The sequence below is a fragment of the Schistocerca serialis genome, chromosome 10 (assembly GCF_023864345.2).
Source record: "Schistocerca serialis cubense isolate TAMUIC-IGC-003099 chromosome 10, iqSchSeri2.2, whole genome shotgun sequence".
Taxonomy (NCBI): domain Eukaryota; kingdom Metazoa; phylum Arthropoda; class Insecta; order Orthoptera; family Acrididae; genus Schistocerca; species Schistocerca serialis.
This window is the reverse complement of record NC_064647.1, coordinates 185,882,055-185,901,386: the sequence shown is the minus strand read 5'-3', so window position 1 is coordinate 185,901,386 and position 19,332 is coordinate 185,882,055. Positions and strand designations below refer to the sequence as shown.

At 38.7% G+C, this 19,332-nt stretch overlaps 1 protein-coding gene across 3 annotated transcripts in view; it reads right to left on the bottom strand.

Annotated features, from left to right (window-relative positions):
- The window catches only part of LOC126424816 (hypoxia up-regulated protein 1), a 102,821-nt gene extending 84,517 nt beyond the window's left edge, over nt 1-18,304 (bottom strand). Inside the window, exons 1-2 of one of the 3 annotated variants that reach the window (XM_050087610.1) lie at nt 18,003-18,304; nt 1,946-2,077 (exon numbers count right to left, since the gene is read on the bottom strand). In XM_050087610.1, coding sequence (XP_049943567.1) covers nt 1,946-2,068 — 123 coding nt within the window. In that variant the 5' untranslated portion in view covers nt 2,069-2,077; nt 18,003-18,304. Of the gene's footprint in view, nt 1-1,945; nt 2,078-18,001 lie in introns of all 3 variants that reach the window. The other 2 variants (XM_050087609.1, XM_050087608.1) reach the window with 2 other exon arrangements.
- Nucleotides 18,305-19,332: the final 1,028 nt, after the last annotated feature.

The following is a 19,332-nucleotide window of genomic DNA, read 5'->3' as shown; positions in this document are numbered from 1 at the left end:
GACTACAATGTGCTTTTGTCAGCCAATCATAACTCATGTTACATGATTTCGCCAGCCAATCATGGCAGACATTCAGAACACAGGGCCTGTGATAAGTCAGCCAACAGCAGCACCACTGGTAAGTAGCATAGGGAAAGTTAATGGTTTAAATTAATGTACATGCAGTATAGCAACAAGAAAAGCTAAGCTTTCACATATAATATTGCTCATCAAAATTTTTTTGCTTTTTCCACAAGGGTGTCATTAGGCAGATTCCTATGAGCATAGCTTAAACTGCAGCAGCTGAATATTTCTACCAAGCAAAATCATAAATTTCACTGCTTTGTACCCAACATTGCATAGAGTATCTGGCTGAATAAATATTCCATCAAGCACTTTTTTATGACAATTACATCCTTTGCCATCATTATTTCATAGTTTGTAATCTACGAAGGAACTAAAATAAATATGAGAAAATAACAATGAAGCGTGGGTCTATTTACCATGTGCTGCTGTTTAGGACATATCAAACACAAATGTGACAGTAAAATTTTTAATAATGACATAAATGGTTGGTCTTCTGGGCAGTCAATTTTTCTAAGTGGCTGGTCCCCAGTGTTAAGTTTTGAATGAAAGTAAATGCTCCACGATTCAAGGAATTCATCACACATTCTCACACATAATAGAATTCGCCTTGCGTAAAAGGAAACTTACTTTAAAATTAACATTTTTCAAAACCCATTCGCAATATTTCTCACAACCTGTTAGAAATGTAGACATCACACTCATGGAAAGCAGTTTTTTGTTACGAACTACTGCATATTCTTCATCATTTTGCTGTCTGCTGACCCTTGTGCACGCAACGTGTTTTGATGATGTAAATGGCGTGTTTCCTTTGGAACAGAGTTTTATTTTGGTGTTATTCTCTGGTTTATGTTTTACTGCTGCAGTTTTATTGCACAACATAACAGCATTAGGTGTGCATCTCACACATCATAGTGTTCTGATCATTCTTGTGTTAGTCTTGCATTGGGCTGAGAAATTTTAGAATGGCCCCCTCTAACAGGAAATTTGCAAGTATGACAGGATCTGTCGAGAGGAAGCAGCAACCGATAAAGGACACTAGCACAGTTGCACCCTTTATTTTGTAGCGTTCATTAATGTCTGAAAATACAAAAAGATGATCAGTTTCCAACTACAGTAAAACCAAGTTTTTACGTTCCTATATTTTGTGTGTTCCTGCTATTTAAGTTCATTTCTTTCGGTCCAAGCAGAAGTCTTGTTAGTCCAAAACAATGCTTCCCCATCATTAACAATTCAGTGTTACACCATTTTTCACATTTTAAGTTTTCTTGGACACTATTACCATTACCTTTTTTTCCTACAGGTTTCTGCAAAAAGTATCGTCTTCCTTCTCAAAGTCAGCCTTGGCATAAAGCACAAAATGCAGACTACACACACACACACACACACACACACACACACACACACACACACAGGATGTCCATGAAGGCAACAAGCTGAAGATTGTGTGCCCATTCTCTGTTCACAAAGACTGATGACAACTTTAGTGTTTTAACCAAGATTGTGTCGCAAGTTTTATTTACTGTAATTTTATAACGATTATCACTAAAAAGTCTCTGAGTACAACACACACATCTTTTTCATATAGTTTCACAAAAGAGTAGAGCTAATTGCCTTTAGAAAGAAGCAAAAACAATTATTTCAGATTTTTAAATAAGCAAAATTTAATTTTTCTTAAATTAGATATGTTGAACAATATAAAGAGAACAACAGTAATAGTAATACAGTAATTTTTACTTGTCTTGTTTCCTATCTTTCCTGAATTTTACACCTTTCTAAATTAATCTGCTGAAAAGCGTAAGAAGGGGGTTACTTTACTTACTTTGGGAGAGTCACTACGTAAAAGAAACCAATAGCACATGACAAGTGTCAGGAAACTTACCGATACAATAGCAATCTTCATCCATTCGGAGCCCAAATCCACACTCATCACAGCTATGCCGTCTGCATGCTGCACTGCATGCAGAAGTGACAGCACAACGGAAATGGCCGCCAGCAGCCGCATCACTGGAACAGAAAGGTATTAGTTATCAGATGGGCAGTCTAGTTCAATTTTTAAATGTTTTTAATGTTCCCTCCAACAATCACTGCCGCGCGACTGCTACGGTCGCAGGTTCGAATCCTGCCTCGGGCATGGATGTGTGTGTTGTCCTTAGGTTAGTTAGGTTTAAGTAGTTCTAAGTTCTGGGGGACTGATGACCTCAGAAGATAAGTCCCATAGTGTGCAGAGTCATTTGAACCATTTTTTTGAACAATCACTAAGAGCCATGATTATGAAGGATGTAACATTTGCACCATTTAGTTTCAAGCATTAACATGAAATTAAAAAACAGATCTGAAGACGAGCACTGTGTCAATCTGAAACTAAACAAAGGGACAGGAAGTGTTACGAATATAACAAAACCTTTAATTTCCATGTAATGACCCACAACTGCTGCTGCTGCAGCAGAAAACACACACACACACACACACACACACACACACACACACACACACACACACACACACACACACACAGAGAGAGAGAGAGAGAGAGAGAGAGAGAGAGAGAGAAGAACCACACTCACACAAAACCTGCAACCACAAACACGCAAAAAAAAAGTTAAATATCGGGAACAACTACAGTACATCAACACACAAAATACTGTACATCAACACACAAAATACTGAAACTTCCCGGCTGATTAAAACTGCACACTGGACCAAAACTCGAACTCGGGACCTTTGCCTTTCGCGGGCAAGTGCTCTGCCAGCTGAGCTACCCAAGCACAACTCACACCCCGTCCTCACAGCTCCAGTTCTGCCAGTACATCTCCTACCTTACAAACTTCACAGAAGCTCTCCTGCGAACCAAGCAGAACTAGCACTCCTCGAAGAAAGGATAATGTGGAGATATGGCTTAGCCACAGCCTGGGGGAGGTTTCCAGAATGAGACTTTCACTCAGCAACGGAGTGTGCTATATGAAACTTCCTGGCAGTTTTGCAAGAGAGCTTCTTTGAAGTTTGGACGATAGGAGACGAGGTACTGGCTGAATTGGAGCTGTGAGGACAGGGCGTGAGTCATGCTTGGGGTAGCCCAGATGGTAGAGCACTTGCCCGCAAAAGGCAAAAGTCCCGAGCTTGAGTCTCAGTCTGGCACACAGTTTTAACCTACCAGGAAGTTTCATGTCAGTGCACACTCCACTGCAGAGTGAAAATCTCATTCCGGACACGAAATACTACCGGCAGAATTTAGAAAATGTAACAAATATACTAATGAGCTTGCTTATACTGTCTTTGGCTGTCATTTGGAGGATTTCTGCATAGTACGATATTCTAACCAGATATAATTGGCGAAGAGCACTGAAGTTCAATCGAGGGCAAGTCATTTTGTATTATAGTGGAACACGTGAGAATGAGTCACAGAGATGTTACACAAGTTGGGGTGGCAGTCATTCAAACAAAGATATTTTTCACTGCAGTGAGAGATGCTCGTGAAATATCAATCACCAACATTCTCCTCCAAATGCTACAATATTTTGCTAACTCCCACCTACACAGAGAGAAATGACTGTATTAATAAAATAGGAATTTGATCTCTCAAAAAAAATCTGTTGCTCAGTTTTTCCACAAGTTATTTGAGAGGGTAGAGAAATAGCTGAAGTGGCTTTAGCCCCTCTGCCAAGCATTTGACTGGGAACTGCATAGTTACCATATAGGCCTAAATGTAATGGCCAAAATGTAGCTATAGCACCAAGTTAAATCTGCGAGCTGATGTGATATCAAACTTAAATTTTCATACTTAATTCTCACATGAATGTGGTGGTGGTGGGAAGGGGGGGGGGGAGGTGTATGATACATTATTTGAGAGTTGCCACGAAAAACTATATGATTTATGATGGCAGTGAGTTGGGATGTCTGGTGTCTTACACCCAAACCTCCAGATGTCAGACACTAAGATTGGTGCAAAACATTGTGTGCCAATACAGTATCAACCAAAACACCAATTTAGTTTGTGCTGTTGCCCAGCAGAACACGTGTCAATGGTAATTAAAAGGTAACACCAGAACTGTGGAATACAGGAAAAAGAGTATCTGTGAACTGCATCTGTCATTGTCACTGGCAGGTGAGTTGATAGAGCACCAGATCACCATACTAGATATTTTTAGTTCGAAGCTCAATTATGGCTTTTTTTAACAGTTTACATGTGAAATTGTTATGTGGGAGAACAATTTCCCGACATGTTATAGAATGATTCAGAATTTTTAGCACTGTTCTTTTAGCAGTATGCTTTCGATTCATTAGCTGGAAGAAGCAAACCTATAGCATACATTTGTATACACAACACCAGACCTACCTATACAAATGTATGCTACAGGTTTTTTACTTTCAACTAGTCAATCTAAAGCAGACTGCCAAAAGAACAGTGCTAGAAACTCCTAAACATTCTTTTACATGTCAGAAAAATGATCTCCCACATAACACTTTCACATGTAAACTGATAAAAGACCGCCCCCAGTGGGTTTCGAAATCAGGAACTTTAGTACAACGATCTGACACTACCAATTCACTCACAGCAGATCTTAATATTCATAGCTCACAGATACAGTTTAGCTATACTCTGTAGTTCTAGTGTTACTTCTTCTACTGAATGACAGCACACAACACGAATTAAATCGGTGTTCCGGTTGATACTGTATCAAAACACAGTGTTCGGTACCGATCTGAATGTCTTAACATCTGGAGGTTTGGATGTTAGGAAGTTTCTTCCACCACTCGCCTGAAGGAGAAGAATCTAATTCCATGCTTATGTAATATAGAGAATAGTTTGAACTTCTGATGGAAATATGACTAAAGGAGAGAGCGTGTAGGTATGCGGTGGAGCGAAGTCTATAAAAGTTCATAAGAACAGCTGCGATAGTGAAATACCTTTACAATTTCACTGTCAAAACTGTGATACAAGAAGGACTATCAGGAAAAATACATGGCTTGACCATTCAAAATTATCAGTCCATACCACGGTTCTTGTAGCTCGCTGGATTAGAGAGTACGCCCTGTAAGCAACAGCATCAGAAAGTGAGTTACCTACCAATACCATGTGCAACTATTTCTGGTTTTTCTTAGAAGTCTGTTATGTAATAGTGACGAAAAACAGTGTACTGAGCAATGGACCAAACAAAGTTGTTGAAGTAGACGAGACACACAAAGCAAGAAGGAAAACCCAGAGAGGACGACCTTTAAAAAATGAAATCTAACATATTTGGGTATTCAGTGGTATACAACCTGAATCCCAGAAGTGCTCTGTGGTAAGAGTGTTCTCCAGAGACGAGGAGGAGGAGGAGGAGGAGGAGGAGGAGGAGGAGGAGTAGTAGTAGTAGTAGTAGTAGTAGTAGTAGTATAGTGTTTAACGTCCCACTGACAATGAGGTCATTAGACATGGAGCCCAAGGATGGAGAAGGAAATCGGCCGTGCCCTTTCAAAGGAACCATCTTGGCATTTGCCTGAAATGATTTAGGGAAATCACAGAAAACCTAAATCAGGATGGCCATAGATGGGTTTGAACTGTCATCCTCCTGAATCAGAGTCCAGTGTGCTAACCACTGTGCCACCTCACTCAGTCACAGACAAGGTAACTTTAGTTGGTTTGATAAAGTACTTTATACTGCCCAGTAGCAAAGTGATAACGACGGCTCCCAATCCTACAAGACACTAAGACCAGAAGGATTCAACCACGAGTTCATGAACCATTGTGTAGAGTCCACGTGTTCTGACGATTGCAGTGTCCACACGCGAAACATCAAGACTGTGGAAATCAATAAACATATCTATTAACTCTGCTGTCCTGTTCACTTTTACCACACAAATATACTGTCTGGGCCAATAAGGCCCGACATAATAAGAAAAAACTTCTACTCACACATATTTTTTGTACAGTTGCAAGCCATCGACATTGTTGTTATATTACAGTGTGTTGTTAATGATCATAGTGATGGTAATGATACATAGAACCTCACTAAAGAAAATGTATTATCTTAATATTCATGCAGCATGTATCAGGAACAACAGACATTTCCATCAAAAAGTCATTCTCAGCAACCATCTGTCTGTCTGCCCATGTTACTTTCTTTCCTTCTTACTCACTGTAGTTTACACAAGTAAGTGATGTGCCTTTTGAATACATGTTTATTACACTTTCTACACAACATATTTGATTCATTGCCATTGCTTGAAGGACAGAACTTAACAGCATGCACGTTTAGTAGAGTTTCTTGTTGATCCTGATTTAGCCCAACCTGCCACTCCCCTCAGGGTCTTGGAAGCTCCTGACCATTCTCAAAGAATCTTCCATTCTTGGAAAATGCTTCCTTGATGTAATGTGCTCCGCAACCAGTGACTTTCCAAGTTGCTCTCAAAATATTCTCCTTCTAGTCAATTTTCTTGCATTCCAGTTAGGCTCAATCGAAGTCCATAACAAATATGCGTTATAAGCAGCAACATCAAGACTATTATAGAAAACTATCATGGGCCATCTACTGGTTTTTCGTTTGCATATATATGTACCTATTGGAGGATCAAGAGTGTCTACAGCCCCTTTGATTCAATTATAATCTAAAATCACTTTTGGAGAGTGCTCATTAGTACAACACTCTTATTTCTCTTAGGAATATGACTGAGCACTGTAGTGTCATTTGTTAAGTAAATGAAAGAGCTAGTCACTCCCTGTTTGTCATATTTTGTGGAACCTATGGTTAATTTTTACATAAGATTCTTAACATTGTCAGTTTCCTTTTCAGGAGCAGCTGCCCAATTTGTATGACAAAGAAATTGTCACGTTACATTCCAACCTTGCAAATCACAGGTAAGATCAGAAACTACTCACTCCATAATTTTCTGAAACTGCTCCACTCTTTTCCTGTACAAATTTGGGCTTTCAGTACATATGAAAATTTGCTGTGAAACACAGTCCATATCTTGACCCCACATTTTTCCAGTTTGCTTGGGATGTACTGCTTGAATGAACAGCGGCCTCTAAATGTTACCAGATGTTTGTTGACAGTCAAATTTTCTCCTGAATTATACAGTTTAAAAAGGCCTTCTTTCAACTTCTCCCAGATACTGTGAATTGTGGCGAGTTGATCGGTAGGTCGTCTTTCCTCTCTAGTGGATTTCTTATCAAATCTCAAGACATGTGATTTTTACAGAATGTTTCTACTGACATAGTTGCTCAAAATATGTTCCGCCCAGCACCCTTATCCTACAAACTTTTTGTAAATTCCTCATGTGAGCGATAAACATCCACAAGGAATAGAAGTCCTAAGTATGCGTGAAAAAGAGAATCATCAATGCTTTTCCATTGCTTACCATTAACTCGTTGCCCCTCAATATTTGACTTCTCTATTATTTCATTCTGAAGTGCTGTAGAAAATAATACTTCAAATGAACTTTTTATGCATCACTTATTCTGCTGCTTGCATACCTGGTAACTTCTGGAGTGTTACTGAAGACGTTTGGAGCAGGTAGGCAGTCTTGTTGTGCTGGTGGTTGCAATTTCCATTCTATGTTCCCGATTTAGAAAAAGAAGTCTGCACACTAGTTTGAACAGGCTGTGGACTGTCGTCAATGTCATCAGAACACTCGCTTTCATATGCATTATTGACATGATCTTCAAACTTTGAAAGTGAGCCTTAGACTGTTTATCTAGATGCGAATTTTTCCAACTCAGTTTCAGTCAATGATGTAATCACCATGTCACAATTCAGACTGACCACAAACAATAGAGAACACAAACTGAACAGAAACAATGAACAACTCAAACAGTGGACAAGTTGTAATGACAAGTCCATTCTTGTAAACACAGCACCTTTGTTGACTTTTGAATGTTGATAGTATGTGTGAACAATGAAAGTTATTACTATAAAATATGAGACAACCAGTAAGTATTTGACTTTAGAACAATCATGGTTGGGTCACATTGACCCGAACATAACGTATGTAACTCTTAAGGTTTATGACTAGATGACTAAAAATATTTTAAAACTTTTTTAACCACTTACTGCCCTTGCATTTTAAGGCAAAGTCACCAAATTTCATAAAATTATTTTGATATTTAAATAATAAGAAACGAAATTTATAACCATTTTGGGTCATACAGACTAACAGAACAACAGGGTTAAAAGAAGGGCATCCAGGAGAAAGAGACCAACTCTACTTGTTTCACTATCTATATTTCCGTAACTTGCAGCTGCAAGGAGAAGTTCATGCATATGACAGTTTATCCATCTTTTTGCATGACTTAAGCAGCGGGTACCCACATTATGGCAAAATGGGAATGCTTCCTGTAGCATACACATCAATTAGACTTTTTCATGATGATAATGTTGATGACGAGTGAGACAAGTTATTTCCTTCATAATTGAAAGTATCTCAGTCAATGTTGTTCTTTGTCATTGCCGTAGTGACCAATGCAAACACTGCTCATAACACGTGCCACCAGTTGCAGCGACACGATCAATTTAGAATCGCACATTCAATATCTATTGTTTTGGAACCCCAGCTTTGATAGGCAAACATTCTTGGAAATTACTGTTCTAAGTCTCTTACATTATAAACACAAAAATGAAGTCTTTATGCCAATAATTCCACTGTCATTCAAAATTATTTTCATCAAGCCATTGCTTTTGTCTGTTCAGCTTCAGGTCTATGAAAGGGTGTGCCAACCAGAACATTTTCCCTCTAACCTCACAACATACCTCGTGCAGCCAATGGAAGGATAATTATAGTTAAGGATACAGGGTACTTATAAATGGTGGAAAAATCAAACAATTTTTATGACTTTATTAAATTCTATAGTCTTTCCTGATTACACTGATATATACATTATAGGGTTTCAAATGAATATGACCTATAAATTACCTCGTAAATTACTGCGAACATTGGGCATAATTCATATGATGTGAATTTGAAGTTAGTGTATGCAATGCGTGCAACAGGAAAAGGAAAAAAGGCTGCTCAAACATTTTGTGGTTTGATGGACCTTCCTCCTCCTCCCCCCCAGTAGGTTCAGCAAGTACATAAAAATACTTTTACACGCCTTGATGGTTATGTCTAAAGCATCTATGAAACATGCAGTAGAAGCAACTGGTAAATATTGGTGGTTGGTTGGTTTTGGAGTTCGATGGGGGCCAAACATCGAGGTAATCAGCCCCCTGTTCCAAACAGACATACTTGTAAAAGGCCTATACAGTAAAAGCGTAACCTCTGCACCCAGAGGGAGGGAACACTAAGGGGTACAGAGCAAAAATGAACACTGCAATAACACAAAATAGATGACACTTAAAAGGAGCAGAGCAAATAGTTGACTAGAGTAAAACAGACGACAGTGGTTGATGGATCAGGTAAAAGGTCAACCACCCAAGTACAAACGAAGAACCTCCAGCTGGAAAGCGTTGAGAGAGGTACCAACACAACTTTTTACCATAAAAGACACTATTTTGGTGGTGGTGGTGGTTAGCGTTTAACGTCCCGTCGACAACGAGGTCATTAGAGACGGAGCGCAAGCTCGGGTTAGGGAAGGATTGGGAAGGAAATCGGCCGTGCCCTTTCAAAGGAACCATCCCGGCATTTGCCTGAAATGATTTAGGGAAATCACAGAAAACCTAAATCAGGATGGCCGGAGACGGGATTGAACCGTCGTCCTCCCGAATGCGAGTCCAGTGCACTATTTTGGTATCCACGTCACAAAAGTCGCTGGAGTGGGTGTACCCTGAGAAATCATGCGAGAGCGCCCACACTAGAGTGAGTGATAAAACCCAGCTGTACTGATAAAACGTAAAACTGAGTCAACTATAGAGGCATCGTCACCAAGAATTAAAGGAAGGGCAGCTGGTAAATTAAAGGACTGCAAATATTAGTGGAACCAGGGACATTGCTGTTGCTCTTGATGGGACATGGCAATGTCATCACTCCTTGAATGGTGTTGTGAGTGCTGCTTCTCTGGTGAATGGAAAAGTTGTTGACGTTGAGTGATTATCTAAGTACTTACACACCTGCCATGGTAACATTGAAGGACATATTGAACATCAGTGTTCTAAGAATGATTGTTACAGTGGATGTATGGAGTGCGATGGAACTCTACAAATATTTCAGAGGTCAGTGCCTGTTTGTAACATTAGATATATGAAGTACCTTTCAATAAAATAAATGAGTTCAATGTTTATGGTGATACCTTGCTAACAAAACTGGAGTGTTGTGGACATGTGCAAAAGAGGATGGGGTGCTAGACTGAGGAAGCTACAAATAGAAATGAAAGTTGCTATCTGATGGAAAATCTCTGTCTGCCCTAGGCAGACTGACAGAAACTGAATTAGACCTCCTTCAGAGTTATTATGGACTGGCCATTAGACGAACTGCACCTCTGAATGATGTTACAGCAATGAGAAAGCTGTATGGGCCACCTACGTTCATAAGTTGACCACAGATGAAAACCCTGTTCACAGACTTTGCACTAAAGGAGCAGATTCTTGGTGTGGTTACCAAAAAGCAAAAGAAAGTGGTCAAACATACCATCATAAGCATTCTCTTCCTGAGCCTGTTATGAATGAAATAAAACCAGTTTTTAGAGACCTGAGTGACCCTGTTGTGCTTAGTAAATGTCTGCATGAGGGCACTCAGAATACAAATGAAATTTTCAACCATTGCATATGGGAAAGATTACTCAAGAATATTTTTGTAGGACTAAATACATTAAAAGTCTCCGTACTAGATGCAGTGATATGTTTCAATGATGGAGTGATGGGAAGGTTGGAAGTTCTGAGAAATTTAGGCATAAAATGTGGCTCTCTTAGGGAAGATCAATTGCTTGCGTGTGAGACAACAGGTGCATGAAGTTGGAAGATTTGCTCTTCAAGTTACAAAGGAGCAATAAGTGCTAAAAGGAATGCCAAGAGGAAGCTTAACGATAAAGAAATGCTGCAGAATGAAGACTATCTTCAGGAATGTTCTGAGGCACAGTTTAATCGGACTCTTATCTTCATTCACAATTTACCACAAGTTGTATTTTTCAGAATTCATGTACAAATGTTTCCTAAAGATTATAAAGCATTGCTCTGATTTTTTCTATAACTTGCAATAGTCCATACTCATGTAGTAGACCTAACCTTTATTGCAGAATCAACTATATTATAGAAAAATAACATTTTATTATGAAAAAATTATAAAAATTAAAATGTAAGATGTGATCTTTTTATCCTTGTAATATACATAAAAGGTGGAATTAAACAGGTCTATTACTTCAGCCACCATGCCATGCATATCTGGTAAAAATTTGGTCTCCTTCAAATGTATAACATTTGATTAAATGTTACCTCAATTTGAGGAAGCATTTTGGAAAAAAATTGCATCAATTTCTTTGTAATTTTTTTAATAAACCTAAGCTGGTTCAAAAATATTCAAAATACTTCTAATTTGTTTAGAAAGTGTGCTGCATTACCAGATATCAACCAAAAAATCTGTGAAACATATACAGAAATTAACAGAGCCTGAAAGAAATAGGTGTTGATTTTTACATAACATTGAGCTGGAGAAGTACCCTGTATCCTTAAAGATGGATAAGAAAAAAGGTTGTCCTGACAACCAGAATTTGAATCATTTGATGTTCATTGCAGATTATTTACACTAGATCATAAAAGTCTGCCTTATAGATGCCACCACAGCTTCCATACAACCCCCACATACACACTCCCCTCCCACCCACTTTCTTGAAATGTGTCTTAGTGACAGTCTGAGCATGAGGGCTACATTAGTTTGGAATGAGCTAGTTCCATTGTGATTTAGCAATGCTACTGAATGCGATGCAATGAGAAAAAGTTCTATTTTTAGTTATCCCAAAATTACCCCCGCTACTATAATTAAGAGTCCAAGTAGTAGTGTCCGCAGAATTAGGAAATTATTTTAATGGTTATACCGAACACTGTATGAACATTCAGAAGTTTTGGCACTGCACTTCTGAATACATTATGGATTCTGTGGTAATATTTACAGTATGATTTGAAACAATTCAACTCCACTGGGCAACCCTCTCAGAAGGCACTTGCAACACACTACTGGTACACTGCATTACCTTCCGATCACAAATGACGATGAAAGTTGGCAACATTGCTCTGCCAAACAAGTGAATAATGGCTCCATCCTGACCCTGACTCTTACCCAAGAGAGGTTTCACCATTGATCAACTTCAGAATTACAGGCACCTGCAAACTACGGCAAATGGAGGTGATTGTAAATAACTAGACATTCTCTTTGTCACACAGACTTGTCTATATGGCTTCACAGAAATTGAAACTCTAACAATGGATCAAAACTCACAGTATCCTGAAGTTTTGCAAATAAAATATAGGTTAGAAACATCAGTCTTCACACTTTCATATTGTGTCAGTCAGTATCTTGGGTACCGTTTGATAGGTCTTAAATTAACACAAAGAAAGCCCCTACAAAGAATTCCAAGAGATAATTTGTCACAGATTTGTTTAGTCAACCAAAGAGTGTCACAAAAACATTGAAAATTTTTGAGGCAATGATGGTATAGGTACATGGTTGTGTGTCACATACAGGCTTAGTGTTTACATGACTGTATAACCCAATAAGAGTCAAAACTCTTTCCAAACATTGCAGAAAAAATTTTGTTGCACAGAGGTCTGTTGACAGTCATTCTGCCCACATATTACATGCAAAAGGAATTGGAAGGTAGAATGTTGTATGGCACAAAATATATGCTCTGCCACACTAAAAGGTGGCTTGTCCATATGATGTAGATGAATGCAACTATGTTTCAAGAGAAGACATTACTAAATATAATGTATTACTTACCCTGCACAAGGAACTGATAGCACCAAAAACGTTTTAAGCAGCGGTAATTAAATATAAAATGGCAGTGTTCATAAATGATATTAAGTGGAAGAGCTGAGAAGCGTAGTACAGAAATGTCAACTGGAACTACTGACACTGGATGCCAACTTAGATCCATGATGCAATAGTACTGTGGCATGTGATGTCATACATAAGCAAACAAAAAGAGAACTGAACAGTGAAAAGCCTATGTTAAATTTTAGAATGTAGATTGTGCCACCAAACTGATCTTCAGCATAACCTAAGGTCTAGGTGACTGTTTGCAAGTTGGCGAACTGATATTGAAGGCTTCAATATAAAATTAGTACTCAAACCAAGGAAACCTACAGAAATATTTTACATGAAAATTACTGTGAAGTATGGCTCTTTTAACCTCAATACAAAAACTTTGCAATAGGAGTTGTGATTGGCTCATGAAACCCATGCGAAAATGTTACACACCAGCTCTGAGGGCATCTTAGTGAGGACATGTAGCAGGTGCCGTTGTTGTTGTTGTTGTTGTTGTTGTGGTCTTCAGTCCTGAGACTGGTTTGATGCAGCTCTCCATGCCACTCTATCCTGTGCAAGCTTTTTCATCTCCCAGTACCTACTGCAACCTACATCCTTCTGAATCTGCTTAGTGTATTCATCTCTTGGTCTCCCTCTACGATTTTTACCCTCCACGCTGCCCTCCAATACTAAATTGGTGATCCCTTGATGCCTCAGAACATGTCCTACCAACCGATCCCTTCTTCTGGTCAAGTTGTGCCACAAACTTCTCTTCTCCCCAATCCTATTCTTCAATACTTCCTCATTAGTTATGTGATCTACCCATCTAATCTTCAGCATTCTTCTGTAGCACCACATTTCGAAAGCTTCTATTCTCTTCTTGTCCAAACTATTTATCGTCCATGTTTCACTTCCATACATGGCTACACTCCATACGAATACTTTCAGAAATGACTTCCTGACACTTAAATCAATACTGGATGTTAACAAATTTCTCTTCTTCAGAAACGCTTTCCTTGCCATTGCCAGCCTACATTTTATATCCTCTCTACTTCGACCATCATCAGTTATTTTGCTCCCCAAATAGCAAAACTCCTTTACTACTTTAAGTGCCTCATTTCCTAATCTAATTCCCTCAGCATCACCCGACTTAATTAGACTACATGCCATTATCCTTGTTTTGCTTTTGTTGATGTTCATCTTATATCCTCCTTTCAAGACACTGTCCATTCCATTCAACTGCTCTTCCAAGTCCTTTGCTGTCTCTGACAGAATTACAATGTCATCGGCGAACCTCAAAGTTTTTATTTCTTCTCCATGAATTTTAATACCTACCCCGAATTTTTCTTTTGTTTCCTTTACTGCTTGCTCAATATACAGATTGAACAACATCGGGGAGAGGCTACAACCCTTTCTTACTCCCTTTCCAACCACTGCTTCCCTTTCATGTCCCTCGACTCTTATAACTGCTATCTGGTTTCTGTACAAATTGTAAATAGCCTTTCGCTCCCTGTATTTTACCCCTGCCACCTTCAGAATTTGAAAGAGAGTATTCCAGTCAACATTGTCAAAAGCTTTCTCTAAGTCTACAAATGCTAGAAACGTAGGTTTGCCTTTCCTTAATCTTTCTTCTAAGATAAGTCGTAAGGTCAGTATTGCCTCATGTGTTCCAGTGTTTCTACGGAATCCAAACTGATCTTCCCCGAGGTTGGCTTCTACTAGTTTTTCCATTCGTCTGTAAAGAATTCGTGTTAGTATTTTGCAGCTGTGACTTATTAAGCTGATAGTTCGGTAATTTTCACATCTGTCAACACCTGCTTTCTTTGGGATTGGAATTATTATATTCTTCTTGAAGTCTGAGGGTATTTCGCCTGTTTCATACATCTTGCTCACCAGATGGTAGAGTTTTGTCAGGACTGGCTCTCCCACGGTCGTCAGTAGTTCCAATGGAATATTGTCTACTCCGGGGGCCTTGTTTCGACTCAGGTCTTTCAGTGCTCTGTCAAACTCTTCACGCAGTATCGTATCTCCCATATCATCTTCATCTACACCCTCTTCCGTTTCCATAATATTGTCCTCAAGTACATCGCCCTTGTATAGACCCTCTATATACTCCTTCCACCTTTCTGCCTTCCCTTCTTTGCTTAGCACTGGGTTTCCATCTGAGCTCTTGATATTCATAGAAGTGGTTCTCTTATCTCCAAAGGTCTCTTTAATTTTCCTGTAGGCGGTATCTATCTTACCCCTAGTGAGATAGGCCTCTACATCCTTACATTTGTCCTCTAGCCATCCCTGCTTAGCCATTTTGCACTTCCTGTCAATCTCATTTTTGAGACGTTTGTATTCCTTTTTGCCTGTTTCACTTACTGCATTTTTATATTTTCTCCTTTCATCAATTAAATTCAATATTTCTTCTGTTACCCAAGGATTTCTACTAGCCCTCGTCTTTTTACCTACTTGATCCTCTGCTGCCTTCACTACTTCATCCCTCAAAGCTACCCATTCTTCTTCTACTGTATTTATTTCCCCCATTCCTGTCAATTGCTCCCTTATGCTCTCCATGAATCTCTGTACAACCTCTGGTTCTTTCAGTTTATCCAGGTCCCATCTCCTTAAATTCCCACCTTTTTGCAGTTTCTTCAGTTTTAATCTACAGGTCATAACCAATAGATTGTGGTCAGAGTGCACATCTGCCCCTGGAAATGTCTTGCAATTTAAAACCTGGTTCCTAAATCTCTGTCTTACCATTATATAATCTATCTGATACCTTTTAGTATCTCCAGGGTTCTTCCATGTATACAACCTTCTTTCATGATTCTTAAACCAAGTGTTAGTTATGATTATGTTGTGCTCTGTGCAAAATTCTACCAGGCGGCTTCCTCTTTCATTTCTTAGCCCCAATCCATATTCACCTACTATGTTTCCTTCTCTCCCTTTTCCTACACTCGAATTCCAGTCACCCATGACTATTAAATTTTCGTCTCCCTTCACAATCTGAATAATTTCTTTTATTTCATCATACATTTCTTCAATTTCTTCGTCATCTGCAGAGCTAGTTGGCATATAAACTTGTACTACTGTAGTAGGTGTGGGCTTCGTATCTATCTTGGCCACAATAATGCGTTCACTATGCTGTTTGTAGTAGCTTACCCGCATTCCTATTTTCCTATTCATTATTAAACCTACTCCTGCATTCCCCCTATTTGATTTTGTGTTTATAACCCTGTAGTCACCTGACCAGAAGTCTTGTTCCTCCTGCCACCGAACTTCACTAATTCCCACTATATCTAACTTCAACCTATCCATTTCCCTTTTTAAATTTTCTAACCTACCTGCCCGATTAAGGGATCTGACATTCCACGCTCCGATCCGTAGAACGCCAGTTTTCTTTCTCCTTTCTCGTTATCAGGAGAAAGAAAGAAAGCAGGTGCCACCTCTTGCAAAAAACTACATGGTAAACCAAGATTTTTGGCAAGTTCCACTCAAAGGTAGAGTGTACTTTAAGAAGTGAGTGGGACTGGTCATCCATTTCTGGTCTAACAACAAGTATAAAACATTTTTTTTTCATGACTGGCATAGATTTTTGTAGCAAATGACAAATACAAGAATTTTCATTTCATGATGGTTACTATCAACCCAACAGCAGGAATGTATTTAACAGAATGTTTTTAAACAACTGTGCAGTTATCAGTTATGCAGCCATAATGGACTTCATACCAAACTTTGCTTTCAACACTATCAAAAAATTTTACACATCACACATTAACTTTACTGGAAGATACTGCAACTGTGAAGTGTGGAAAAAAGTATAAATTTACAATAAAACATTCAACATGCTATCAGATCCATACCTGGCCAATCATTCCATTTAACATATTGCCTCTAAATATAATAGCACAGATAATCATCTTATTCTAGTGTGCACCTATACCAATAGTTCCCTTAGTAGCTTAATCAGAAGCTGTGTAGTTTATTTTAAACAAGCTAAATTCAAGAAAGCATTAAACAAAATAAGTACAATTACTTCACTGTCACTGGCTGAATGAATTACACCTGCACTAATATCTTACATCAGCAGGAGCAACATCTTTAGTGCAGCTGTGCACTCATTGTACAACTAAAGTGCACACTTCGAAATTACTAAGAGAGGGCTAAATAACGACCTTTGGTGCCTTAATAATTTGAAATATTTCAAAATTTCGGGAGTCTCCGTTATCAGTCATGTACACACAAAATTCTGGAAAAACACAGCAGAATACGTACTTGGAGGAGAATAGATATCTCCCACTGACAGTCATGATATCAAAACTGTCAAAAACATTCCTCTATAATACGACAAGACGATTAGCACTTGCATGACATTCATAAATTTAAAGTTATACAAATGTTTTATTGACACGCTTGACAAACTGAATTTTTCAAATACGGATAAAAGCCTGAATTTGCTGTTCATGAAAGTAACCCTGGCCATTGTCACAGAAACACTGTCAGTTCTGTTCTTACTGTTATTGTGTGATGAAATTTTAAATATGCGATTACCCGTTCCTAGTAAAGAACCTTCAGACTTTTGACGTCTTAATGGAAGCACAGTACTCAACAATTACAGCAGTTCTAAAATAAAAAAATATTTTAGCTCCAAATATTTTACAATAAGTTTCCCTCCCAATACGAAAATTTGAAAGCAGTATTTCTGTAAACAAAATAGTTCAACTTTCAAAAATCTATTTCAGTCAGTACAGAGACTTTATTTCTGGAGGGCGCAACACGACAACCACAATACACGATTCCCAACAATCGCCTTAGTTCAATATGAAAAGGGTTCTGTTAGTACCTGTCACTCAAACAGTAGGACGTTGTAAGAACATGACATTTCAAATGAATTTCTCAAAATAACCAGTTACATGAAAAGCAGTTAGGATTCACATTCAGTACTCATTAGTTGTACAAATTACAGCACAGCTTCAGTCTAATTTACTACAAAATTCTTAAACATAAGGCGTTTAAATTCTAAACAGACGACACACTTGACATCTGCATAGTCTGCAGCCGCATGGTGAACATAACATACCTAGATCTTTAATTACTCAAGCAAACGAAGAACCACTGCGACGAAAGACACTAAAACTAATTTTCGCAAGTACTATTAAACGAAACACATTTCACTTTGCTTTACACACGCTTCTGTACCATTATGCGGAGCGTTTCTATTACGCCAACCAAAGACTAAAGACCACGTTGCCGGTGTGTTGCTTTGTGATTGGTTACAGAAAGAGATACGACAGCGTGTTGCCTCAAATGAGCAGCTACGTGTTCCAGCTGTATGTGGTTACACACTTCTCATCAACATGACCTAACCATACTCTCTTTACCATAGTTTTCCCATGTATGAAGGTAAAATGAAGAACAATAGCATCTGCGATAAAAATTGCAATGTCATCGCTGCATGTGAGAGACTTTTTTTTTTTTTACAAAAAGAGTAATCAGCCACAAATTTAAAATTGTTATCATCTGAATGCCACCTAGTTTCAAGTGTAGCGCACGAACACAAGTAGCAAGTCTGAAAATGTTTCACTTTTTATGAAAAACTGCCATCTTCAGATCAATGTGCTGCACTACTATCTTAGCCACGTTGCGGACAATGAATTTCAGTGTTCGTCTTCACAAGTTCTTGTGCAGTTCCAGCCGTGGACGCTATTTCCACACTTCTCACATTCCGCTACTAGGGGCAGATCGGAATGTTTGATATCCATCCTAATACGGAGTCGCGGTAATTTTCAGTCAAACATCCAAGCAGACTGGAAGTGGGACAGATGGAATCCCAATTGAGAATATTTGGAAGAAGGTTTACAGTTCCAGCGCTCTGCATCTATGATCTGGAAACCACTGTAAAATGATTGATACATAGGACGGCCTATTGCACCACTTATTAGGGCTTTTCCCCGTTCCATCAACTTACAGAGCGCAGGAACAATGACAGCTTAGATGTCTCATTGCGCTCTGTAATTTGTCTAATCTTGTCTTCGCGACCCCTAAATGAACCAAATGTAGAGGTTGTAATACATCCCTACATTTACCACTCAAAGGTGGTTCTACAAACCTGTAAGTGGATTTTCCTGTGATAGTTCGCATCTGTCTTCAAATACCTAGCACTCAGCTCTTTCAGGATCTTCGTGACCCTCTCCCACAGTTCAAGAAAACCTGTGACCATTTGTGCTGCCCTTTTTTTGTATCCATTCGACACCCCCTGTTTGTCTTATTTTGTATGGGTATTCGCTTGACAACCAAGCAAAACCTCACGTCCTTCGTCAGAGTCGGTGGATTACAACATCTCGAAAAAATACAAAAAATGGAATTATTGCAAGTGAAAATACATTAATATGATGATAATGTTTACGAATA